The sequence below is a fragment of the Pisolithus orientalis genome (genome assembly GCF_024613125.1).
Source record: "Pisolithus orientalis strain OTSU chromosome Unknown F5J12scaffold_75, whole genome shotgun sequence".
Taxonomy (NCBI): Eukaryota; Fungi; Basidiomycota; class Agaricomycetes; order Boletales; family Pisolithaceae; genus Pisolithus; species Pisolithus orientalis.
The window spans coordinates 33,685-57,437 of record NW_026260856.1 but is presented as its reverse complement, the minus strand read 5'-3'; the positions used below and the strand labels follow the sequence as shown (position 1 = coordinate 57,437).

The window sequence follows — 23,753 nt, the reverse complement described above, 5'->3', positions numbered from 1 at the left end:
TTGATGGCTGGTCTTCGGACGGTTGAGAAGTGAAGCTGCGACCGAGGAGAAGAACTTCCGAGTCGGTATGTGACGAGCAGGCGTTGCGGTCGGTTTACCAGGCAGTTCGTAAAACTTCGACGACCTCTAGATGGAGTATGATGTTTCCTCTGCAGTGCCGGGTGCAGAAGCCAGCTGGCCCTTCGACGATCCCAACGCCGAAGTGATCCTTCGGTCCTCGGATAATGTCCATTTTAGAGTCTTCAAAGGCAGCCTTGCACTCGCATCTCCTGTCTTCAAGGACATGTTCACTCTCGGAGCCTCAGTCCATGGTGAACGCCCATTGAACCCTTACTCGTTACCCATCATTCCTCTCAGAAACAGGAACCGTGTTGGACATGTTGCTCAGACTCATCTATCCTCTGACAACCCCCGAACTCGACTCTGTTGACGACATAAAGACTCTCGTTGCTACTGTCGTCAAGTACGATTTGATAGAACCAGCCGTCCATCATGCCACAGACCTGATACCTCGCAAACATTTGCAATCAAGCCCAGTTTCTCTTTATGCCGTCGCATGTTAATACGGTTGGAGGAACCTTGCAGAAAAGGCTGTGCGGGAAACGTTGAAGATCAAGGATTTTGGCCGGCCAGGCGGTTATGTAGCTGAACTTGAGGACATCACAGCGGGCGACGACCTCCGACTTCTGGAGTATCACTCTGCCTGTGCAACTGCTGCGCATGAGATCGACTTTCAAACGGAATTTGAGGACAACTTTCAACCAGAACTTAGAGACGAGATTGAAGACATGCCACAAATCATCTGCCGCTGTCCAAAGGATGTATCAGGTCATGAGTGGTTCCATGATTACTTGACTGCCACACGCGAGGCTCTACTCCATCGACCCGATCCATCAACTGTCGAGAATCTGGATTTTCTTTGAAAGGTCAATTATCCTACCATATGTTCAAGAGCGACTTTGCATCTCAGTCGGGTTTCTGAGATATTTGCTGAGGCAGTGAAGGGCACCATTTCCAATGTAAGTGTGACGTTTCATATGGTTCGAAGGTGATTCTAGAGCATTCACTCGAACTTGCATGCAAGGTAAAACTGGACTTTAAGTATTGAAGACCACTCTCCGATCGCGAGAGTCGCTGCATCACGGAGCTGGGACACTGGGCGAGGGCAGTTTTTCGATGCTACGCAATTCTCAACTACGCACTTGCTCCAGAGACGAGGAATAGTGATTTTAACATTACGAAGTCAGTCAGTTCGTCGCTTCGTCCACCGAATAGTGACTTCAGCTGAAAAACAGTCAGTTTTTCATATATATTGTCCTGTCGCCTTAGGTTGCAGTCCAGCGGCGGTGTAGTTGAACGCACCGTCCGCATTTTTGTAGCAACCGCCTTTGGATGCAGCAGGCGTGGAATAGCATGACTTCCCACCTTCTTGTATGGTTTCGCATTGGCCAGCCGGCCAACATTCCTCGTAGACAGAAATTTAGTTTGTTACACTCTCCACTCGACCGCAACGTTGTAACATGCACAGATTTGTGCAACTGACGTTCTGCTTGACATGGTGCCCACAGTTCAGATGAAATTCTCCTGCTCACCTTCAGAGCCTCAGCCGTCTCCCCTCGCATGTATTCACTGCCTGCGAGGACAACTCTATTCTTGTGAGCTCGACCAATGTCTTCTTGATATTCGACTCTCATTTATTGCTTACTGTCGGAATTCCAGGATGCAGCAGCACGCTGGAAGTAATAACCTCTAATTTCCCGTGGACCATCCCTGACTTTAACTCATCTGCAGACGTAAACATTCTCCTGCACGTCCGTACCTAAATGACCTCGAGACCCTTTGCAAAAACCAGGGGGTAGGATGTGGTTGAAGGTTCATGTGTTGATCGTACCCCTCATAGGTCGAACCAGGGATTGTGATCCGGTCATTCATTCACAATCATCTGATTCCGAGTCGTGGCACTGCAAGCGCACTCCCATCCGGGAGTTAGAAAACGAGCGACCACATGCGGGATCGCACGAAGAACCCATCAATACCTGATATTGCAGACATCCCCCCGTCCTCTCCCATGCTACTGTGACCAACATACGCCCACGCAACACCTTGCGAGGCGCGATACTCGGCAATTACGAAATACCTACTCGCGTTACTATCACCCGCCTATGATGGGACGAGGTGGAGCGAGGTAGGCCCTCAATCACCTAAGTTTGTCATGTATCCTACGGCACGACGCCCATCCCAATGGCACCCACAAGCAAGCTTCCCAAGGCCACACACTGTCTCCTCCACCCACTTCTCCAGAGCGTCGGGTCCATGACGAAGTCCGCAGCGAGCATCTCGACGCACGCAGCGTAGATGAGCATACCGGCAGATATGGCGGACATAAGGCCTTGTATGAGGCGCATGTGAGCTACGTCGCATCGTGTGGTGAGTACGCGAGGTGGAAAGTACGAAGGCAAGTGGAGATCAGACGTACCGGAATCACCCCCAATCCCAAACAGGATCATCCCCAACCCAATACCCACAGGCGTCGCCACTGCAAACGAACATGCCAGGGTCGGTTTTAAGATATCGATAAAATCCCATTCTCTATTCTTTGTATTGCGTGGGTGCGCCGTGAAACCGAGTTCGACGTTGATATCGCGAAGCGTTGGGCTCATTGAACGGCCGTGTCCTTCGCCTTCGGTGTTGGGAAGCGCGCCGGAAGATGAGGATGACGGGAGCGATGCAATGCGAATGCCGAGCGACAGGCCTTCGAAGAGTTGATGGAAGATGACAGCTACAAGGAGCGATGCTGCGGAAGAAGACAGTGCCGGTGAGTGCGCGCATGATAGGATATGATGCAAAAAAAGCTTCTACCAAAATCGGATCCGGTCTTGATTGCGAGAGTGAGCCCAATGACGAACGAGTGGATCATAATCCCGAATTGCAATACCTGTATGTTCAATTTTGTCGTGTCAGCCATGGTGGGTTTCACGCAGAGACACGCACGAGTATCCCAACTATCTGTCTCTTCTTCCCAATCCTGAGCTCGTTCCCGACGTCACTATGACGATGTTGGTGCGTGTGCTCGATATCGTGACGATGTGTCCCTCCAACGTCAAGTGTCATTCCCGGTCCAAATTCGTCAGGACCATAAAAATAAGGCAACCGTGGCCCTCGCTCATGGTGTGCCGAGTGGGCCGTACGTGGCTCGTGTCTATGGTGGCCCTCGATTATGGTGGGCACACCCTGAGTTGCTCCGTCAAGCTGTCGAGCGTGCTGGGCAGTATGCGTGCTTACGCTAGAAGTCGGTAGCACATGACCGTCACGGTACGTTGCATGCGGGTTACCGTCGGCTTGTGAAGTCGTTGCGCCGTAATTTGAGGAATGGCGCTGTGGATGCGAGTGTGAGCATTGATATTGTTGAGGGTGCGATGGAGTTTGCAAATCTGTCCGCGTCCCGTCCTGTTGGGCGCTGTCTGTAGACGTGTTGAGCTGGGTGACCAAAGTCGAGATAGGTTTGTGATTGTTATCGTTATCATAACAGTGACGATCTGCTCTGGGATTCAGTAGAGGCTGGTGTTCCCGGTCGTGATTCTGTACGTTGTTTATAAGTTTGACAGGTGTTTGTGAGCATCCTGACGCCTCTTCTTGATCACTTTCATCGTTCCGGGAGTGCGAGAGGTTGCGAGGGGTGGACCCTGGCGTGACGGTGGGTGAACTATATGATTGGAGACGGTCCACATACGCCGTGGACGTATCTTGTGGTGCTAAGTCAGAGGAAACGACCAAAAGAAGAACGGACGTACATTCGATCAAAAAGATGAACAACAGGGACCCTAATCTAAGCAACAACACGTCAGTCATGTCATGACGATGCGATCTCCTCCGGTTTATCGACGTACACTATCAAGCCTGTATGTTTGCCTATCTTCCATTGTGCGCGTACGATGGGATCTCTCAGCGCCTCGAAGGCGTCTTGCAGAAGATGGGTAAACGCGGTAGATAATATGACGCCTACGTCATGTGATGAATAAGCGAGGGTGAACTCACACGTAACGGAGATGAGGACGGAGATGAGAAGGGACTGTAAAGGTACCCATCCACTCACCCGTTCCGAAGTGCTTGCCAATGAAGAACACGATGGGAGGTATACGGAGGAACGAGATACGTTTGGAGAGTGTGGGAAAGGATGCGGCTGGTGTGCGCCACGAGCATCAGTGACTCGGGGCGGCTGTGGGTCTCAGGAATCATGGACATACCACATAGAGAGACAAGAAAGACCGCAAGGATGGTCAGAGAGTATGTCCGGAGCTCTCGCATAGTCTCTGCTGTGTCAGAGAATGTAGGCAGCGGCGCCTGTCGTAACGCTGATTGTAGATACACATTAGTGCACAGTTGGTACAAATCGGCTGGACTGACTGGACGGAGACGATGACCACGTTGACATTTCGTCTTGGAGGACGAAGATAGAGTACGACAAGTCACTTGGACAATTTTTTGGCCTCAAGTTAATAAAATAATGCCGCAGAATGAAATAGACGCTTGCCGGTGTCAGGCCTCACTGGACTGCGAGGGGTCGAGGGGTGCGGAGTGGGTACCACTCCAGTCACACGTGACCTCTGGCGGGCAGTGTGGCGGCCCTGGACGAGTGTAGTTTCAACTGGCCACAGACCACTTTGGATTCACCTGATCACTCCACAACACACGAGTCAGATGCTGCGGACACAGCAGATTCATTGTAGCTTTCCTGATACCACTGCTAGTGCACAACCTTTGTCACTGTTCCCTTGTTTTTGTCTCACGTCCGCCGCGGTGTCGCAGTGCATACTCATTCCAAGCTCGTCTAACAGCATGTATAATGCCGCTCGCCACGTAGCATTCTCTGAATCTAACTATACGACCCTCGAATACTTCTTATAATCATATGAATACCAGTAGTCAACAATCATTTTTGCAGATACAATTCTCAAGGGACATACATGTCCACACGAGAAATGCATCACGAAGTTCTATTCAGAAGAGGTTGCCCAAATCCTTATTACAGAATCGTGATGGACCCTAACAGTCGGGGCGTTGATTTTTCAATGAAATCAGTTGAGGTATGGCTGACTGTAACCCTCTGGTAGGAGTTCCGGGGCGCACAAAGTGCCCCGCTCACTAACAATATGACCTTAACGGTCGCTAGTGAGGTGAGGGTCGCGAAATGACTCACATTCGGTCAATTGCAATCAGCAGATCATAATTAATCTCCTGGCTGACAACCGAATCAAACTTGTACGCCGGATGCGACCTTACAAAGCTTCGTATCCATGTAGCGGGCGTTTGCAATGTACCTTTGTAGACATCAGCCATCACTAGGACCAATCTAACAGATGGCCACCGACCATCGGCACGACCACGAACGAGATCAAGATATTTGTCAATTCTCTTTCTTTCAACTGGAGTCAGTTCCAATGTCCCGAGATAAGCATCCACAAGTTCCAGCAACCCTGGGAACGTAGGCCCCTAAACCAAGTCAACGCCTTCCCGCCCCATGGATGGTCGGCCAAAGAATACCTTTCCACAAAAAATATCTTTGATAGACATCTCCTCATATTCATCTTCAACCGAGCCATCGTCAGTGGTCGGAGGACGTGCGAGCGTTGGGAAGCAGTTCCTTAGTTTTCGTTCTTTCGTTTGTGTGGCCATACCACAATCACCGCATTCACTAGGGGTAGATGACCCGGATGGAGATAAGCCGGTAGGTGGAATGGCATATCCCTGTGGAACTACGTTTTTGCGGAAGAAAAAATTTTGGGTACGCGTTGCATCTCGCTTCTGAGCCCTCTGCATGTTCTCGTCTACCTAAGCACTTGTCAGTTGTACAAAACCTAGGCAAAACCTGGAGTCATACCTTCGAAATAGGAACATAGAAATTTAATTTGAAAGCTAATATGGCCCTGGAAAGCAGAACGATGAACACCGCGAATGCAGCATTTTCAAAATCCGTCATTTGTACTTCCATGGTGCGAAACTCGACACGCCAGCCCATGGAAGAGCCAGGAGGAGGGGGTTTAAGTCGGAGACTTTGCCAATTCGTGGAATGTATATTCTTCAAGGGGCTTTAATGTGACGCTAGGACTAATGAAGGGTCAATCACCTCGAAATGGTCAACGCTAGAACTATCATCTTGGTGAATCGTTTCAGAGAATATGATGAGTGGATCACAGATAAACAGATGTGCGATATGCTTTGAAAGCATTTCGTCGACACCTTCCGCTTGACTTCAAAAGACGCCCAAGAGAAACTGAAGCATGACTACACACCATGACTGAGCAAGCGATTTTTAATAGCCTCATCATAGGGTACAACAGTGTCATTATACGCTGGCTTATTGGCCCATTCGGAAGAAATGTATAGGGAAACGTTGTCGTATCGGGATTTAGGAATGATATATCTGCTGTTCTTCAACGGCTGAATGGCGTAAGCAAACCGACAGAACATAAAAATGTTCGTCCACCTCAAGTCCCCGTTCTTCCCGTGTTCGGTCATCCATGATCCCCACAATAGCGTTCCAGCGGCAGTCCACATCCGCAAGATACCCGCGCCAAATCGGGCTGGCTGCTGTGAGTGCTAGCTATGTAAAAACACAGGTGTTGGAACATATCCCAGAATTATCGGTTTCCATACCATAAGGGGGCCAATCGGAATCAGGGCATCGTACATCCGCCGTGCTCCGTTCACGCTACAACACTGGAATGTAAGCTGCAAACAACAGCAACCTGCGCCAAACCCCATTGCGTCCACATATATGTGGTCTATCAAGGCTGCGCCATTCTTAGCTTCTGCAGAAGGGTAAGTAACCCTTAATGACCCGAAAGAGGATCTTACCAGAATCCTCTGGGTATATGTCACGTTGCCATGGTATGGTAGGATCAACAAAAGGCCGTGGTGTTCTTTCATCCTTAAATATTGGGAGATTGGCGACAACCTTGGATCCCCTTCGATTTCTTATGTTGACAGCGAGGGTGCTGCTCGGAGAATAAGGTACAAGAAAGTGATATCACAAAGAATACTGACGAGAATCGTGCGTGAGGGTGCGCGATCTCTTCAGGTAAAAATAGACTGCGACTGGACTTTGCATCTTTCGGGTCATAATGTGGTTCTGTGAACACGTCAACAGTACCCAAACGTGGGAACGATGTCAGAGTGAGCAGGATTTCGTTTTTCCTCAGATGATTTCGCGCCAGCGTGCGTCTTGTATTCCCTGGCCTCAGCGACATAGGACGATTGGAGTTGCGCAGGACGTACCTGTAGCGCATGTTTGTTTCCATTGAGAGGAGGCCTGCAATCGAACCCGCATAAGGGGAGCCAGGAGTAGACTCCAGCATAAACCTCCCATACTCAGGGTGAAATTTAGCTACAGGTGTACTGGAGAAGACATGAGCAATGCGTTCAAGCAATGCATACTGGCGCTTACGATGGAGAGGTGTCGTTAGAAAGTGTTCCGACAATTTTACCGAGTTCTTCCAGAGTTTCTGCTTGGCGAAGGGAAACCTTTGCTTCCTTCTTTTCATCATCGACCACAACCACCATATACTCGACCTTACGAACAAATCCATGAATGCCAGTGCGAGTGAGCGCAGCGAACGGCATAAATTACCTCGTCGCCCCACAAAAGTTCATCGCCAGTACGATCTTTCACCCTGTGCCAGGTATAAAGGAATTGAGTGATTCCATGGTCTCTGACATGATCTGCGTGATCCTTTGTCTCTTCCCAGGCAAGTGGCGTCCCGAGGCAGAGCAGACCCATCTTGCGCGAGTGATAGCAGCGGTGACAGCGCTTCAAGTTGTTAGCCGAATTTCAGCAGTATTCCTTCGTAGCGGTGAGTATGGATCGGCGACTGACCGTGGCAGCGATGGTGGATGGGTAGGAAACGCGTGCTTTTATGTACAACAGCTGGGGGGTCATACTGCGGTCGTGATAGTGCACTTTAACATTCAATATGAACTTCGGGACGACCTATCGCCGGGCGCACCAAGATACCCAAAAAATATACAATGATAATGCACGACACGGTGCACCTCGAGGCCGTTATGACATCATCAGACGGCTACAATAGTATATGGGAACCAGGCAGGTAAGTTACCGTCAACTCACCAGCATTGTTTGGTAGTCGAGAGGAGGGAACGATTGTCTTCCTTTGGGTCTTTGGTTCCTCACTCCGCCAACCGAATACCGTGACTTACGTAACCGATGACAGGAAGTGCAAAGTCACGAAGCAGGGGAGGATTCCCATATGCAGCATGACCGGTCATGACCAATCGCTCTTTTTTTTTTTGTGAAAAAAAAGGGCGAGATTCACTCAAAACATGTCAACTTAAGCAAGTCCAGTCCAAGGTTGGACAGATCCCATAGATAACCCCTCAATATGACGCTGCATCTGTAACATTAAACAAACAAAAATAAAACAGCTGATTGTGCAACTTTTGCAGTAATGCGCAGAAAATTTGCAGGTGGCTGTGCCCACAGCCACTGACTAAGCAGGGTACGTGCACGGGGAAGCGAGCGAGTCAGGGCTACACGCACTCCTCGCCCGTTCCTCGGGACTCGTTTTGATGCTGCTACTAGCCACTGTACATAATCCATGTAATACTGTAATGGGAATTTTGCCAAGAAACGGGCCCAAATTCGCTAGGCCAGTGATGTTGTGGCGCAAAGTGTGGTCACATGAACACACCCTCGTAGGCGCAGGTGGCAATTCGCAGGCGGCGATGCCAGTGGGAATTTTCCCGAAGGAGCAATCCCGCCACCAGGCGGAGGGGCAGGGGAAGGGGGTCGAGCGTTCGAGCAGGGCCTGTGGGGCATCACGACCTCGTGGATTGGGCGGGATGACCGGGGAGGGTGTCGACGAACTGTGTTCACGTCCTGCCTACGTTTATCTATTTTATCTGCCCTCCTAGCTAGTGCAAAGTGGTGCAAAATGGCTGTGTTAAAAATTATGCAGGGGTAGTATAAAAAGTTGCGCAGGAACAGTACTGCAAAAGTCGCGCAATCAGCTGTCTTATTTTTCTTTGTTTAATGTTACAGATGCAGCGTCATAGCTCAACGAATATGGGTGTGTATAACTATGGTAAGGACCCAACAAGCCGACCTGACTTCTTTCAGACCATTCAATGGTCTGAAAAAAGAGTATGAATGTGACGCTAGAACCTTAGATGGCAATCACACTGTGGCACGTTCCAGTTACACGTGACCTCAGTAGGGCGGGCACCAAGTCTTGGAATCACTTTCGCCAATTGTGACAAGGATTTAATTTCTATTTTCGCAAATGCTCCAGAGGTTCTTCCTCTGTAGTAATTCTCGGCGGAAGAACTTCGCAGTGGAGAGTTACTGTCTCAGCCCAGCTTGAAATAGGACCCCATCACCGGTATCTTGTATATACTAGATTTGCTCCTATTCAGCTTGACGGGGTGCAAATCGCCCTTGCACGACTTACATATTTATAATGACCTCTCCGCAACAACCTCATAAGGGTCGATGGCACTGGAAGTCGGGTGCGTGAGTGACAGTCGGATCTGTCTTCACGTACAGGGCGGGCCATCTCTCAGTGACTCAGTCCATCCAACCCTCCGACAGAGTGGAAGGAACCCACAAAGCCCTCGTAGCACCCAGTCGTCCGCAGTTCAGAATTTCTAGCGAGAGATATATGGGTGCGTCAGGCACTAACGCCAGCGTCTCTAGGCAGTTCAGTATGCACAATAACATTGGAGCTACTGGCAGGTTGACCTCACGTTGTTTACTGGCTATTCCCTGTCATTGTTGTCTTGTACGGAATAAAATCGCAACGCAGGTGACACCGGCTTTGGAACGTGAGTCGTCCTCCGAGATTCTTCTAGTGGTTACCGGCACCTCAAGCGGTGGTATGACACAAGAAAATGGGGAGTGCTGATCCGTATTCTGCAAACGTCGACACGTTTGCCACTCGGTTTTGGAAGACCTGGGATTACTAAGATCGACAAAGTGAAACCGGTTGTCTGCTGCTACATGTGCATGGTCCTGGCGATCAAGACCTAAATTCCAATTCTACCTATGGCTCCGTAATGATCGCCAAAGGCTAGGCTCCAAACGGACAGGCTAACTCACTGTGGGTACGTTCGTCGATATAAAGCCATTCTTTGGTAGACGTTCTTCGAATTGTAGACGGGTGTGGCCGAGTCAACAGTCTGCTACGACAGGCTTTCACATACTTCTTCCCAAGCCATCGGCGATGCTCGTTCCACGCGCATATATCCCTGTCCCCAGGGCACCCGGCCGGTGGGAACGATGCGGAATCGAACTTCAGCTCGCTAGCAATGACACCACATGCATGATGATACTCCAGCAGTCTGTAAAATGCAGCTGCCGGCAAGGTCTCCAACTCCTTGACGTATCCTCCCCGACCTGGCTGCCCTAAATCCCTAATCTTCAACGCTGCCCATGCTGCCTTTCTCGCAGGATCGCACCACCCATGTTCGCATGCGACTGCATACAAGGAAACGATGTGATCCTTCAGAAACTTGTCTGCGACCAGTTCCTTGGCACGGTCAGCGATTGTTGGGATCATGTTGTACTTGGCAACTGCAGCGAGGAACAGTTCAGCGTCATCGAAAGAAGAAAAAGGCGGATTCGGGTAAATTGCGCCTGGATAGACCAGCCTGAGTAGCGAGTCTATCGTCGTGACGTTTTCCAACACAGTAATGGCAGGGATAGATATAGGGTCTGCATAAAATTCGAATTTAAGGCCTCCAGGAGCAAGCAAATCTTCGAAGACGGAAGACGTGAGTGAAAGCATGCATTTGAAGATTCGAAAGTCGACTTTATCAGCAGTTCGGATGATCATGCCGGCATCAGGATTATTGAATGGCTCTTTGGCTGTCAGGTGGTATGCAAGTTCAGGTTCCATAGAGTTACCAGAGATGTGGGTGCAGTGGAGAGTGTTGTCGCAAAAAGTTAAGTGCCATAACAATCCCGGCGGCTTGTCATGTGACTGAGATGCCTAATTCAATGGTATACCAATGGCAACATAATGATGTCCTAGACTGACTTATTATGTTAATGCCACAACAATACTCCATTAGGTATTAGAATGTGCACCTTAAGCCCAACAAATCATTGCAAGTGCATATCACATGATTGCTATCAATTAGATTCAACCATCAATTACATAATATTACTGGTTGTGACACTGAGACCTCATTCTCTTCACCTGTGTCCTCTCCACCACGCTGCTCCATCGAAACTACCAGCAATCAAAAGAATCTTCTACTAAGCAACCTTGCAGGTACTGTGGGAACCTCTACCTGCCACAAGGGATCAAAAGGCATGAAGGAAGCTGTGTGAAGGAGCTCCAGAACCATGAAGAATGGGTCAAACACAATAAGGTGCACATATGGGATGTTCATCAGAGTGAGGTGATCATTGTTATGAAATCCTCTCAACTGCCTGTTAGCTTACAATGGTTGCCTACTAGCCAATATTGCTAAGGAAGCAGCTGCTGCAACATCCTCATCATCAGTGCACCCTTGTGTTGCTGGGTCTTCAGGTCCTGACTCTGCCATAGCTATGATACCAGTGCCACTCAGACAGCTGTCAGTAATAGTAGGCCCTTCACAATTTATTCCTGGTATGTAAACCACTAGTATGGCTCTCACCAACACTTACATGTTACTGGACAGGATCACCAACTAGTTTTGCTCCTGATGAAGATGATGTATTGATGGGCATGGTGGACCCTTGTGGTAGGGGTATGTCAGACTCAGGTAGGTTCAGAGCATATGTGTCATCAGCTGGCATTTGAACTAATCTTTTGTTGCCTATATGATTGTAGACTCTGACATGTCAATAACAGCCTATGTGATGGGTCACTTGGTGAACTCTGCTGCACCAGATGCTGCAAATGACCATCCTCCTGACTTCAAGGCTGAATTTCATCCCCATAGTAAGTGCTTGACCCTTTTCCAATCCACTGAAGAGTTCAGCCAGCAAAACCTCAAATGCATGCCCCCAGACCATGAGCCCTAGTGCCCTTTTGCCTCGGAGGGTGATTACATCTTTGCCTTGATTGCTGTGGAAGCTGGGCTCAGCTCAAATCAAGTTGACTCCCTTCTCAAGTTGGTTCACTGTATAAGTCAAGGAACTGCAAGTGTTATGCTACACAATGATGCTGGGCTATGTACTGCTTTGGATAGAGCAGTGGTGCAGTTAACACTGGTAAACTCTTTGTTACTGGTGTGCTTTTGATGTTTGGCTCACTTCCCAGTCATTTGTTAGTTCTCCAAGTTCGAAATTACCACACCCTATAAGGGCAATGACATGACATTCCCCATCCATATTCACCCTCTGTGGGACTGGGCCCTCAACCTCTTGCAAAATTCCTCCCTTGCACCACACTTCATCTGGGATGCCCAATGGCTCTTCAAACATGATGGTGAGAGATATGAGTGCTTCTACACAGAACCTTGGACAGGCAATCATTGGTGGGATATTCAAGTATGTTGTAATTAATGTTATCTCATACCACCATGCTTTGTAAATTTACTATCTGCTGTTTTGTGTTGTGCCAATAAAGTCACAGTTACCCAGTCATGTGGATAATGCAGTCCCATTTGCATTTATAATTTATGCTGACAAGATGTGACTATCATCCCATGGTACTGTCAAGGGTTACCCTGTCATAGCATGTTGTGCAAACCTCCCAGTTCATGTTTGCAATGGTGAGCAATATGGTAGTGGCTGCATCATTGGCTGGCTTCTGATTGTGAGTACCATGCCTTTGTTTTTGAGCAATAGTGAATAGATCTAATGGGTTTTACAGGTTCCTGAGCTTGCAAAAGAAGAGGGGAAGACTGGCTATGCAAACTTCGAACATGTTGTCTAGCATACAGCATTTTTTCAGCTCCTTGAGAAGGTTGTGGAGCTCTCAAAGGTTGGTTATCTTCATGAATGCTATAACAAGGTTCTCCACTGGCTCTTCCCACTTGTCCTTATCCTGTCTGCTGACTATGAAGAACTGTAGGTACTAACTTCTCTGTGACCTGATTGTACTTACCAAGCCTTCCTAGCTGTGTGATGACCCTTATATGAGGCATGAGGTACAAGTGCCCTTGCCTGTTTTGTCTGGTCCCCTTGGAGCAGCTTTGGGATCTAAAGAAGACATATGAAATGCATACTACTGAGAAACACAAAAGAGCACTGGCATTATTCAAGGAGAAGAAGACAGTTGGTAAGAAGAAATTGAAGTCCCTCAGGTTATGTCCTGTCAAGGTAGGTCTTTGACACATGTACTATGTTTATGACTGACTGAATGTAATGATAGAACACTTTCTGGTCAGTAGAACATTCAGAGCCTGAACAGGTTGCCAGTTTTGAGCCACTTCACTCCCTGCATGGTGGCATGGGAGGCAAGCACATCCATGGGGAACTCAGGATTGTCATCAGTGAGCTTGGCTGTGATTCAGAGACATGTTTAGAAGCACAGTAAGAATCTACTTAGTCTGTGGAATGGGCTAACTGTCATGCAGAGTTTCTGCCTTTCCCTGTTGGCAAGGCCTTGCACATTTTGATACAGTGATTCACATCATGTTTTCTGATGGAAATAAAATGCAAGATCTCACCAGGGTAAGTCAATTAGGACATGTTTAAATGTAGTTTGATGGCTAACAATCTCTCTGGTATAGCAATGTTTCTATGCCTCCCTCAACATTTTGATGCCAATGATGTCTTGAGTTGGGTATCAGTTACTTTGTATGATCAGTAGCTACCTGCAACTTGATACCCTCATTGGACTTGATGTACACACCAAGAAGACTCTTGGTATGATCAAAGATGAACTTCTTGTCTTCAGGGCATGAACTAAAGGTATTCTGTTCATCCAACTGTCTATTATCATGTAATGATTTTCTATAACAGTTGTACTGATCCTTCATTTGTTGTTTGGATGATACAGATCTGAAGGATAATTGGAACTTTCTGAAGGCACATCTCTGGAAGCACATTACCCATGACATTTGAAGCAAAGGTGTTGTTTGTAACTACAGTGCCTGGCCTGCTCAAAGATGCATACCAGGATTGCTCAAATGGAAAGGATATTGTGGGGCAGGTACAATTTAAGTTCCTCTCACTTAGGCATTTGACTCATGATTTGTCACTCAGATTCTCTGTGTTGACCACCACCAACTTGCAACCAAACTCATTCAGGCATGCATTGATGCAGAAAATGAGCATGTTCGCAATGCTACCAACAATGATGAGGACCACAACACAGTACTCAAAGGGAATGCCAAGCTTGGCACACCCCAGCAGACTTGCTCACTCTCTGATGTTGAGAACACTAACCAAAATAACTGGGCATTTGATGGATTCTGTCAGAAGCTAGAAACTTTCCTCAACACTTGCCTCCCAACTTATGGGTGCCCCCTCAACAAGTGGACACAATTACAAGGAACACATACAGTATGTCCTCTTCCCTTTATATACAGACTTATCCACATTCCTCCAAAGATCCAGGAGTGTCAATATTTGAAGGTCCAGTATGCTTCAATGGTGGACTGGGAGGTTCGCTGTGAACTACCTCCAATGTAATCCAAGTTTCTATGGTCAGCCATGATATGATTGTGCCCTCATTCAGCTTTCAGAGACCAAGACTGCTTTCATTCAACTCATATTCATGTTCACTTGTAAGGTTGCAGTGTTTGAAGACACTTTTCAGTTTGCCCTTGTTCAGCTGCTCACTGCTGGGACTGGAGTGTGCAGGTTGGACCAAGATCTTCAACTTGATTGAGTCAAAGCTGTATCTTGTGCAGTGTCAATATTCATTCCCATGAAGTTGATCATTTGAGGTGCATTGCTTTACCTGGATCCAAGCCACCATGGCAAGTTTTTGGTTGTTGAACACACTGATGGAGACATGTTCCATCGCATGAGGGAATGGATTCAGACCTGGCCACAAGCATGGTTGCCAACTGAACAGCCTTCAAGTTCTGACTCTGATTAAATGCCAGCTGAAATACATAGCAATACTTCAGGTAAGTGATCCTCATTGTCATGCATTACTTCATTGAAACTGATGTAATTCTATACTATCATAGGGTCAGAGCAATTAGATGATCTTGGAGGGTTAGTGTCAGAATGAATGTGGTCAGTTTGCACTATACATTTCTGTGTTCACTGTGCTATTACCTCTTATTGCATCATTGTATTTCTATAATATTACTGCTGATAAGGTTGCCAGGGAGTGACTGCATGGCATTGCAGTGATGGAAGAGTCAATGAAATGATGTCTAAGGTCATGCCACATGTTAGTGTCCCAAGTAAACACAATTCATCATTGTCTCACTGATATACTTTTTTTACATCACCAAGTGGCTGTCTTCTTGGACTTGAGGTGGGCTTGCAAGCTTTTAAGAAGGCCTGTGACTGTAAAACAGACCCAGGCTGAGTGGTGACACTCTTGTCCCTGTTACCTTCCACTTGCATCATCTACTGTTTTGCAGACATGCCTGAGGACTTCACACATACACTTTGTAGTGTCAATTCAGAATTTTCTGGATCTGACTCATGTCCAGACCACTCTGACTCTGAGGATGACACTTCTGATCTCAAGGAGCTTCAAGAATGGTGTTGAATCATGCATGAACCACCTCCAGATGCTAGTGCTCCCCAGCTATGCATTGTACATCACTTTCTTTTCATGTTCATTTAGTATTCTTACACTACAGTGACAGGGACTTGGTGCTACTCAGTTGGCATACTCAAAACTTCACATTGAGATGAAGAAGCTATGAACTGACTACAACAGTCTACTCTCCACTCTCCTGCAGAACTGCAAGAGAGCTGTGGAGAATAACCCAAACACAAAATTGGACAATAACATTGCTGCCCAAGCAAAAAAGTATTGTTTCTTCTACCATTTCTGGGTCTCAAAGGATGTTTTCCTGCTCATGATTCCACTGCCCAGATACAATCTGAATGACCCCACTCATTGGAGTATGCCTGAATCAAAAATTATTGGCCTTAAGGTGGAACTCTATTCCATGCTACCTAGTGACCTCAAGGCCTGTGTGACAACTTATAGCAACTTTGGCCATGTGGTAAGTGAACATTTACATCCCACAATTTGAATGCTAATGTTTATTGTTTCTAGTTTTCAAATGTGGAGACCCCACCAGCAGTGATTGCCCAGGAGCCACCTACCAAAGAACATTGTATCACCCAGTGTAAGGTAAAGGGTAAGTAGTTGTATTGCCATAGTCAGCCATGTGAGCATGCAAATTTTGAGCTTTCTGGCTATGAACCCCTACATCAGTAAATCACTTTGAGCTGTGGAGCTCTCCACAGTGCTCCATGATACACAGAGTCCCCTAGCTAGGTCCAGGCTGGACAGATGCACCCAACAACACTTTTTGCTATGGCTAGTTGCCTGTTACTATGGAATGGTCACATTGTCATGGAACTTTGTCCAGTATCTTACTATGGATTGCTATGGAACTTTCATGCTTAGATATCACTGTACAAAACTGGCCAGACTGTATTCTCCTTGGGGTGTTGTCCAGTACTCCCCATCTCAATGTTTACTTTGCAAACATGTGATCACTCCACAACTAGGAACAGTTCACAGCAGGTATGACAGGAACAGGAGCATTGGCATCAATTGCATACTATGTGTAATGACAGGTATGACAGGACTAGGTATTATGAAATCAATCAAGGACTACTTGAATGTGCTGGTACCTCTCTACATTTGAATCAACCTCTTGCAGTGCAGCCCTGATATGAGGAGTCAGCATGAGCATGTTGGCTGCCCCAGTACTTACCATCCTTCCTTTGCCCACTGAGAAAGCTGATTGCACAACCTTGTGCTGTGATAGGGATTATGGAGGATGTTGTTCAGCACCTTCATCATGCCATGGAAAATGGAATTGTAAGCCTTGCCAGAGAATTGAGGCATTGTCTTTCCTGTGCTGTTCTTCACAAATCTGTCCAACACACAATGATACTGCAAGAAAAGTTTGAGTTGCAGTGACTCAGGGTGTAAAATAACTCACTGCAGCTGCAATGAGAGCCAGACAGGAAAGGGGAACTGAATTGTTGAAGGACTCAGGATGCTTATCTGTGATTTGATAGGTCCCAGTACAGTAGAATTGTATGACAGCTTCCTTGAGGGTGGGGTGAGCGAAATTCCTGGTTTTTCCCTGATAAACCAATCCATTAGTAGTGCAGACAATGAACTGCATGAACATACATTCTCGTTGAAACCATCTTGCAGGAAAAGTGAGTTGTCAAGGAGCTTTGCAGCAGCAGTCTCTATCCATTGTACATGAACCTGTGGTGCAACATCAGAAGGAGGGATAAGGTTGAATGCAGATGGTGTGGTTGCCAGCATAACCAACTTCAATTCCAAATGCCAGGTAGATATATCACCAAGGAGCTACTGGCAGTATGTCAGTAGCTGTAACCAAAAGATGGGACTACTTACGAGGCATGCCATATCTTGCTTGTGGTCAGGCCAGTAACCTATAAAGTTAGGATAACAAGACATGTATAAAGCGAAAATATTGTTACTCACCATCTTCAAATTGCACACCACATTGATTCCACTCAATGATGACAGTGACGAGCACCTCTGTTATGGAGAGGTTGAAGTCGTGAGATATTGATGGGAATGGGTTAGAAAGTGCATGTGCAGCCCTGCATTCTCACTTAGCATCTTCAAGACAGTCCTTCCATACTGCCTTGTGAAATCTCAGTTGTGAAGGCAATGGGCCCTCATCCTTAGCTTTCTTGGAGTTATGAGGGGCTCTGGTGCACTGAGATACTTTGTTGACCTGAGTCATGTGCAAGGGTCAGAAGATCACGATCAGGAACAGGATGGCCATTAGTGTGATGGTGGCATTCAAGAATGTCAATGAACAGTGCCACATTAGGAACCCTAAAATAACAATCTGAATATATAAAGCTAGCAGGAATGGCATTTTCGTACCTCCGGCTGAGCCTTGTCCTTGGATTGTAAGCTTCACAGAGCCACATCATCATCCTTGTCATGTGAGTACTGAAACTCATGGTCAGGGGGTAAGGAATTGTGGCGAATAGGATTGCTTGTTGTCATTTCTTGGGAGAAGCCTAACAAAGAACATTGAGCCAATACCATAATAACCTCTGATGTGTACCAGGATGAGTTGATTGCCTAAGATTTGTTGCACCCCATCCAAATGCATTGTCCTCATCTTTGTTGAACTCATTGCTGGAGACCTCACCAGCCTCTGTGTCTGATGGGTTATTACTCAAGGACTCTGACTCCTCTTCTGAGGAGCCCTCTGCTGACAGCTTCTCCAAACTCTTGTGGCAAATGTCAGTGGTTGCTGAAGTTTGTCTCAATGAGAGTGAGCTATCAAGGGAGGGGTCAATACAAGAGTTGGGGACAGTAGCAGGTGGCTGGTGGGGGATAAACCGAGACTGGTAGTTGGGCTGGGGTGTTGGCAGATGAGATGTATTACTGGGAACTTGGTCTCCCTGAATCATGGTGATATAAGGATTATTGAGCACTTGAAGGTCAGGTTCCATCCCAGGAGGCACAATATGACCTGGCTGTTGAGCCAGAACACTGAAAGCAAAGCGATGGGAGTCTGTGGGGCACTGATGGAAGACAGGTGTTGCTACTGCTGTTGAAGACTGAGGGACAGGATTCTGAAATGAACATTGTATATCAGTATGAAAAACACTGACTGGAGGCATATCAGCTGGTCTAGGACCATTCACAATGGGAGGTGTGTAGGGTGGTGGGGCGACATTGGACTTTGCAAGCGGTTAGCTTGATATTTGCAAATAACTAGAACTGACCTTCAGTTTTGCATTCTGGCCAGCACTGCAGCCCCCACCCTTTTTCTGCCAAGTGGGCAGAGGTGCAAGAGGATTTACACAGAATTGTTGGGGGGATCCATTGACTTTCATGGCCATGTAGCTTGGCCTTCAAGGGCAGTACCAATCCACTCCAATTGCTCGGCCCTTCCACCTGAACCCACCCCTGCCCTTCTGCTACAATGGAGTCCCACTGTGGAAACAGACTGAGACTCTTCAAGATTGATGGGTGGGCTTCCTAGATGCTTGTTTTTTGCAGGTTGAGTGCTTCTGTTGGCCTCTGGTCATCGTTTGGCTTTTTTGCTATCCTGCTTTTTCAGCAGGATTGTTCTAGATTGGGTGGACATCTGAAGGTACAAGCAGTTAAACAGAGAACAATATAAAATGGAAGCCTGGGGACCATGACGAAATGACATCTTGTGAATCCATATAAACATTGACAGGTTCATTGTCAGATGTAAAATGAAACAATGCACAGAGATAGTTACCTGCTGCAAATGAATTGAAACACTTTACACATAACATACAGAACGTGAACTAAACATAAAATTCATGCTAAGACTACACACCTTTGAAGCATTTATTGGGTATAGGAGGGTTATCCATGCTCCTTACTTCTTCACAAAGGTGTTTAGAAGACATAATTGCTGAAGACATAACATCCATATTGTTCTCCTGACTTGGATGCATGCTTGAATTAAGCACTTTGTGCTGGGTGATGATCTGCTGGAATGCATTTGTCATCTCCAGTGGTTTCTCATATGGCATGCTGGCCAAGAAACAATCAAAAAGGGAGATAATGTCAGAGAACTGCACTGCAGTTCCACTCAGCAGGGACTGCCCAAGCAATACATGCCACTTGTTAGCCAGAGGGATTAGATCTTGAAAATATTGTGAGACCTCAGAATCCAGCCTTGATTTGGACAGGTCATTAAGGAATGTGAACTTGGTGCATCTGGCAATTTTGAGATCTTCAGCTGCCTTTTCACTCCACAAGCCAAGAAGTGTCTTTTCATGGCTGATATCTTGATGCTTGTGGCCAAGTGGCCCATCATAAAGGATGAGGATCCAGATGAAAATGTAGAACAGGGATTTGATATCATCTGCAAATGTATGGTGTATAGTAGTAGGGTGATTGATGAATATGCAGGTGAGAGAGGCGCTTTTCCAGATTGATGGGACATTAGTCTTTCCACTTTTAGTGATGGCTTCCTTGAGTTGGCAAAGGATATTCACTGAAAGGAAGGGGACTGTCCCCTTTGCATACTATCAGCTTCGAGTCCCAAAATGTTTTGCATAGTACTTACTGTGCCACCCAAGTCATATTCCCCCTGTAACATGACCCATACAGCAAATTCCCAGTCGAGGAGAAAGCTGTGTGACCCATTTGTGAAGTCCTCGATCATTGTATTGTTGATGCTACAATCTCAATGGAGGACACCCCTCTTGAGAGCCTGCTGTTGGACTGTTAAAGCAATTAGTATTGATTTTACAAGTGGAAGAGGATACATACTTCATAAAATATCTTGGATGCATGAAATGAGTTCCTTTTTTGTCTTGAACATTACCATTGGCCTTGCACATGCTTCATAGCCAATCACATGTGAGTTCTCCGAGACTTCATGCACAATTGCCACTTCTCATCCATGATATTGTTCAGTTTTATCAACAATGCCTGGCTCAACCTCAATGACCCAGTAGTGTTGCAACTTGGGAACTCTGTTGATTTCCTGGACCAGCTTCATCATGTTGACTTCATGCAGGGCTGTCCTCTGCTCTGACTCCTCCACCCAATAATCCTTGATGATGTAGTATTCCCATTGTAGCATGCAAGGTAACAAACAGTACCCCTTCCTAGAAAGCCTGTGCTCAAGAATAATACATCGAGCACCTCATAGAAGGTCTTGTTTACTTGGATCCTCCCAATTGCTGGGATGTGTTTGGGTGATGCAGGAGTCAGGAGTGAGTTTGCACTGGGGAGGATGCCCAACTCCAAGTGAGGAGAAGGCATTGCAGGAGAGGGGAAAGGGGAGAGAGGTATCACAAGTGCTGTGCATTTGCAGCTGTGTGCAGGATGGGGGGATATCTCTATGGTCAAATCGAAGCCAAGGGTTGAGTGGGAGCCAAACACAACAGCACATACAATGTATATGAAGACTTCTGTGTCAGTGTGGATATTGATAGAGGGTGAGATTGCACCACCAGAGTGGTCGTAAAAGTGAAGTCGAAGAAGTTCACTATCAGTAATTGATAATCCAAGGACATAGTGCTTCCAGGGCTGGTCGATGAGGGTTAGATATGCCTTAGTGTCCATCATCTTCCCAAGGTGGGATGCTGGCTTGAAAGACTCCTTTGAGTACTTGGTGATGACTTTGGGACTTAACCACATAATCTTGTCAAGGGATACTGGGGTGTTATCAACAAGGATGAGGTTGGGCTTTTGGGAATAACCTGTCGAACCTTGCAAGCTGGTTCTGCTCCAATCCTCCATCCATTGACACTGGGGTTTGCTGGATAGACTGGGCATCATGGATTTGGCAGCAGTTCCAATAGCATTGAGAAACAGAGAAACTTGCTTTTCAAAGCAGAGCTTTTCCAATTCTACTGGCAGCTCTGAGGCAAATGGCCCAGTGTCACACACCAAAGGTGTTTGGTGAGGTGGACATGGATACAGCTGATGAATGGAGATGAAGACCATAGCCCTCATGCAAAGAAGGACAGCCAGGAATGTCGGCAGTCATCCCTTGCACAAGAACAAGTCATCAGTGCCAGAGAAAAAGAAAGGGAGTAGGGTTAAGGCACTGGCTAAAATTCTTAAGCACCCATGTACAGCATTCCAGTTTTCAACATATCTCTGCCATTTCTGCAGATACCAAGACCATTCCCACACTCACTTGTAGTGCTCAGCCACATGATCTTACCTTCCAAAATTGGAAAGGATTTGTGCACTCCACATGTTTCTACAGCACTCCCTCCAAAAGATGCTCATTTTGCTAAATTCTTCTGATATGGCTGCCTCTACATCAGTCATTTCACTTGTCCCCTTTGTTAGGGACCATGGCTACATATATCTACCAGGAGTTCCTACCAGCTTCCATCCTGAAGCATCCTGGTACATCCCACCCTCATCTGTGCCCTCTCAGCCCATCCAGCTTGGACAGCATGTTCTTTTTGTCAGTATGACCTCTAGGAGGACAGTTCTTTGGTCACCTCAGGTCTGTCACTCACTTGGAATGGTCTTATGTGGTCATTTCAGTCTCTCCAGTCCAAGAAGCATATGGATCCTTCCTCCCTGCTCCCTGCAATGTCTTTATACCAGTCTCATCCATCATTCTTCCAAGATTGCTGACAGCTACAGTATAATCTACTGTTCTCCACTCTCCCTGATTGCATCCATGACAAGTATGATGCACATCTTGCCTCCTTGTTGCAAGATACAGCAGAAGACACTCCCCCTTCATCCACTCTTCCAACAGAGCCTCATTCATGAAGTTTTTGTTTGCTTCCCTGAGAGGATGGTTTGGGGGGGAAAGTTGCAATCCCCTATGCTCCTGTCACCCCACAGACCCTCAAAGCTTGACCCCTGTTGACATCTGACTCACCCTGTCCACTTTTGGATGTACTACATTGGCATCAGATCAGCACTGCCTCTCTGTCATCCCACCTTGGCCTAGAAGCAATCTCTTTGAGATGTGACATGCACAGCCTCCCCCTAATGCGATTCCAGTGTGCTTTCCCAGTTCCTGACATTACTTGACTCATACTGTGACATTCTGACTGTCTTTGACTCACCTATTGCCAATACTTACCAATCTTTTGACTTTGCTTACTGATTCTTTGCTTTTTGGCTTGCTAATCCTTACCAATGCTTACCAATGCTTTCCAAGACAATTACCCATCACTTACATTCCTTACTCATCAGTTACCAATCACTCACCAAGTGTTTGCACCTTGTTTTCCAAGGGCAACACCCCTGTACTGTATATAAATCACTGTACTTAGATAGCAGAGAAGAAGATGTCAGAGAGCCCCTCTTGCTCGCATTTTATCATCACTCAGTAATTCATTCAGCAGCTTCGATAGTTGAGACTTTATTAAGGGTCTAACTATTGTCTACTTCACTTATCCTTGTCTATCATCAATATACTTCGCTCCAAGCCCTCCCTGAGCTCAGTGCAGCTTAGGACATCGAATTAAGTCATCATCCATCCTTCTGTAGGCTGACAGCAGTCTACCCTATTGCATTCTCTCACATTCCTGCTCCTTCTTCATCAGGAGCACCCCCAACCCTCAGCACTTGTCTTTGAGTGTTGTAGCTCACAAAAACCCTCCCAAAGAACAGGTTCTACCTATCTAGGTACTGCATAGGCACACCACCACTTGCTCTTTTGTCTTTTGTGTTGGTTTTGGTTGGTTTTCACCACTGAACCACACTTTGACTCACAGCATGCAGGACTAAAATTATCAATGTCAAAGGTGTATCAGATTAAGCTCATGCCCATACCTTGATCACAAAATGGAACAGGTGCCAATCCCCATTGTTCCATTTGAAGAGATTGCTGTGTGGATGGAAGTTCACCTACATAATTGATGGATATCACCAATCACATGAATAGAACCAAATAAATGCTCACTGTTGCATATTTCCTTGAAAAGATCCCTCATCTCTGATTGTTCAGGCATGCCAAAAGTCAAACAGTTTGCACCATTGTCCTCATCCACTGCCAAGTCAAAAGATTCAACTGGGTACATTTGAAACAAGTGGGGGAGGTGTTGGTTCCCTCATATCCTGCAATTGAGCAAGCAGGTTAGTCAGAGAATCAGGTTGAGGAGATTGGTCCCTCAGATTTGATGATTCATGGGTGATGGGCAGAGGAGATGGTTCCTGCACATT

At 46.7% G+C, this 23,753-nt stretch overlaps 8 protein-coding genes across 8 annotated transcripts; 2 read left to right on the top strand and 6 right to left on the bottom strand.

The window, feature by feature from the left end:
• Window positions 1–130: 130 nt before the first annotated feature.
• Window positions 131–923, top strand: F5J12DRAFT_786925 (uncharacterized protein; the record flags this gene model as incomplete). The annotated part of the gene is made up of 3 exons (XM_051743555.1): window positions 131–311; window positions 358–463; window positions 575–923. The coding sequence occupies 3 exons, from the start codon at window positions 131–133 to the stop codon at window positions 921–923; spliced, it is 636 nt and encodes a 211-aa protein (XP_051594767.1).
• A 1,223-nt stretch (window positions 924–2,146) lies between these two features.
• On the bottom strand, window positions 2,147–4,622 carry F5J12DRAFT_865865 (Zinc/iron permease). The gene is made up of 10 exons (XM_051747038.1): window positions 4,405–4,622; window positions 4,245–4,352; window positions 4,094–4,180; window positions 3,888–3,999; window positions 3,792–3,826; window positions 3,283–3,743; window positions 2,992–3,231; window positions 2,860–2,935; window positions 2,477–2,794; window positions 2,147–2,410 (listed from the first exon to the last, which is right to left on the bottom strand). Exons 1-10 carry the CDS (start codon window positions 4,430–4,432, stop codon window positions 2,220–2,222), a joined length of 1,656 nt encoding a protein of 551 aa, XP_051594766.1. The 5' UTR covers window positions 4,433–4,622; the 3' UTR covers window positions 2,147–2,219.
• Window positions 4,623–4,736: 114 nt separating this feature from the next.
• Window positions 4,737–8,239, bottom strand: F5J12DRAFT_865850 (glutamate-cysteine ligase-domain-containing protein). Its single transcript, XM_051747037.1, has 15 exons — window positions 7,874–8,239; window positions 7,628–7,807; window positions 7,445–7,569; window positions 7,276–7,395; window positions 7,045–7,221; window positions 6,856–6,995; window positions 6,655–6,809; window positions 6,485–6,601; window positions 6,291–6,438; window positions 6,125–6,237; window positions 5,879–6,076; window positions 5,542–5,829; window positions 5,370–5,490; window positions 5,198–5,318; window positions 4,737–5,142 (listed from the first exon to the last, which is right to left on the bottom strand). Exons 1-15 carry the CDS (start codon window positions 7,934–7,936, stop codon window positions 5,076–5,078), a joined length of 2,133 nt encoding a protein of 710 aa, XP_051594765.1. The 5' UTR covers window positions 7,937–8,239; the 3' UTR covers window positions 4,737–5,075.
• A 1,542-nt stretch (window positions 8,240–9,781) lies between these two features.
• F5J12DRAFT_930098 (uncharacterized protein) lies at window positions 9,782–11,565 on the bottom strand (the record flags this gene model as incomplete). Its single annotated transcript, XM_051749530.1, has 4 exons — window positions 9,782–10,038; window positions 10,112–11,003; window positions 11,308–11,440; window positions 11,462–11,565. 4 exons carry the CDS (start codon window positions 11,563–11,565, stop codon window positions 9,782–9,784), a joined length of 1,386 nt encoding a protein of 461 aa, XP_051594764.1.
• A 277-nt stretch (window positions 11,566–11,842) lies between these two features.
• Window positions 11,843–16,241, top strand: F5J12DRAFT_786921 (uncharacterized protein; the record flags this gene model as incomplete). The annotated part of the gene is made up of 22 exons (XM_051743554.1): window positions 11,843–11,945; window positions 12,201–12,235; window positions 12,278–12,434; window positions 12,462–12,496; window positions 12,669–12,764; window positions 12,822–12,875; window positions 12,903–12,932; window positions 13,069–13,098; window positions 13,142–13,270; window positions 13,323–13,443; window positions 13,575–13,624; window positions 13,744–13,819; window positions 14,044–14,105; window positions 14,159–14,458; window positions 14,507–14,560; window positions 14,634–14,758; window positions 15,020–15,030; window positions 15,094–15,121; window positions 15,368–15,423; window positions 15,499–15,622; window positions 15,804–16,095; window positions 16,149–16,241. 22 exons carry the CDS (start codon window positions 11,843–11,845, stop codon window positions 16,239–16,241), a joined length of 2,061 nt encoding a protein of 686 aa, XP_051594763.1.
• Window positions 16,242–16,704: 463 nt separating this feature from the next.
• Window positions 16,705–18,958, bottom strand: F5J12DRAFT_898294 (uncharacterized protein; the record flags this gene model as incomplete). The annotated part of the gene is made up of 9 exons (XM_051748103.1): window positions 16,705–16,771; window positions 16,819–17,000; window positions 17,050–17,196; window positions 17,247–17,432; window positions 17,481–17,518; window positions 17,571–17,627; window positions 18,172–18,688; window positions 18,728–18,796; window positions 18,842–18,958. The coding sequence occupies 9 exons, from the start codon at window positions 18,956–18,958 to the stop codon at window positions 16,705–16,707; spliced, it is 1,380 nt and encodes a 459-aa protein (XP_051594762.1).
• Window positions 18,959–19,420: 462 nt separating this feature from the next.
• F5J12DRAFT_898293 (uncharacterized protein) lies at window positions 19,421–20,265 on the bottom strand (the record flags this gene model as incomplete). The annotated part of the gene is made up of 2 exons (XM_051748102.1): window positions 19,421–20,116; window positions 20,167–20,265. The coding sequence occupies 2 exons, from the start codon at window positions 20,263–20,265 to the stop codon at window positions 19,421–19,423; spliced, it is 795 nt and encodes a 264-aa protein (XP_051594761.1).
• Window positions 20,266–20,499: 234 nt separating this feature from the next.
• F5J12DRAFT_786919 (uncharacterized protein) lies at window positions 20,500–21,386 on the bottom strand (the record flags this gene model as incomplete). The annotated part of the gene is made up of 2 exons (XM_051743553.1): window positions 20,500–20,658; window positions 21,003–21,386. The coding sequence occupies 2 exons, from the start codon at window positions 21,384–21,386 to the stop codon at window positions 20,500–20,502; spliced, it is 543 nt and encodes a 180-aa protein (XP_051594760.1).
• Window positions 21,387–23,753: the final 2,367 nt, after the last annotated feature.

Coding starts and splice junctions, on each gene's coding strand:
- F5J12DRAFT_865865 (XM_051747038.1), bottom strand. CDS start 4,432: ATGTCAACGTGGTCATCGTCTCCGTCCA. Junction 3,232..3,282: donor ATGTGCTACCGACTTCTAGC/GTAAGCACGCAT, acceptor GGAGCAACTCAG/GGTGTGCCCACCATAATCGA. Junction 2,795..2,859: donor CAAGACCGGATCCGATTTTG/GTAGAAGCTTTT, acceptor CTTCTTCCGCAG/CATCGCTCCTTGTAGCTGTC.
- F5J12DRAFT_865850 (XM_051747037.1), bottom strand. CDS start 7,936: ATGACCCCCCAGCTGTTGTACATAAAAGCACGCGTTTCCTACCCATCC. Junction 7,808..7,873: donor CATCCACCATCGCTGCCACG/GTCAGTCGCCGA, acceptor AACAACTTGAAG/CGCTGTCACCGCTGCTATCA. Junction 5,491..5,541: donor AAGATATTTTTTGTGGAAAG/GTATTCTTTGGC, acceptor GACTTGGTTTAG/GGGCCTACGTTCCCAGGGTT.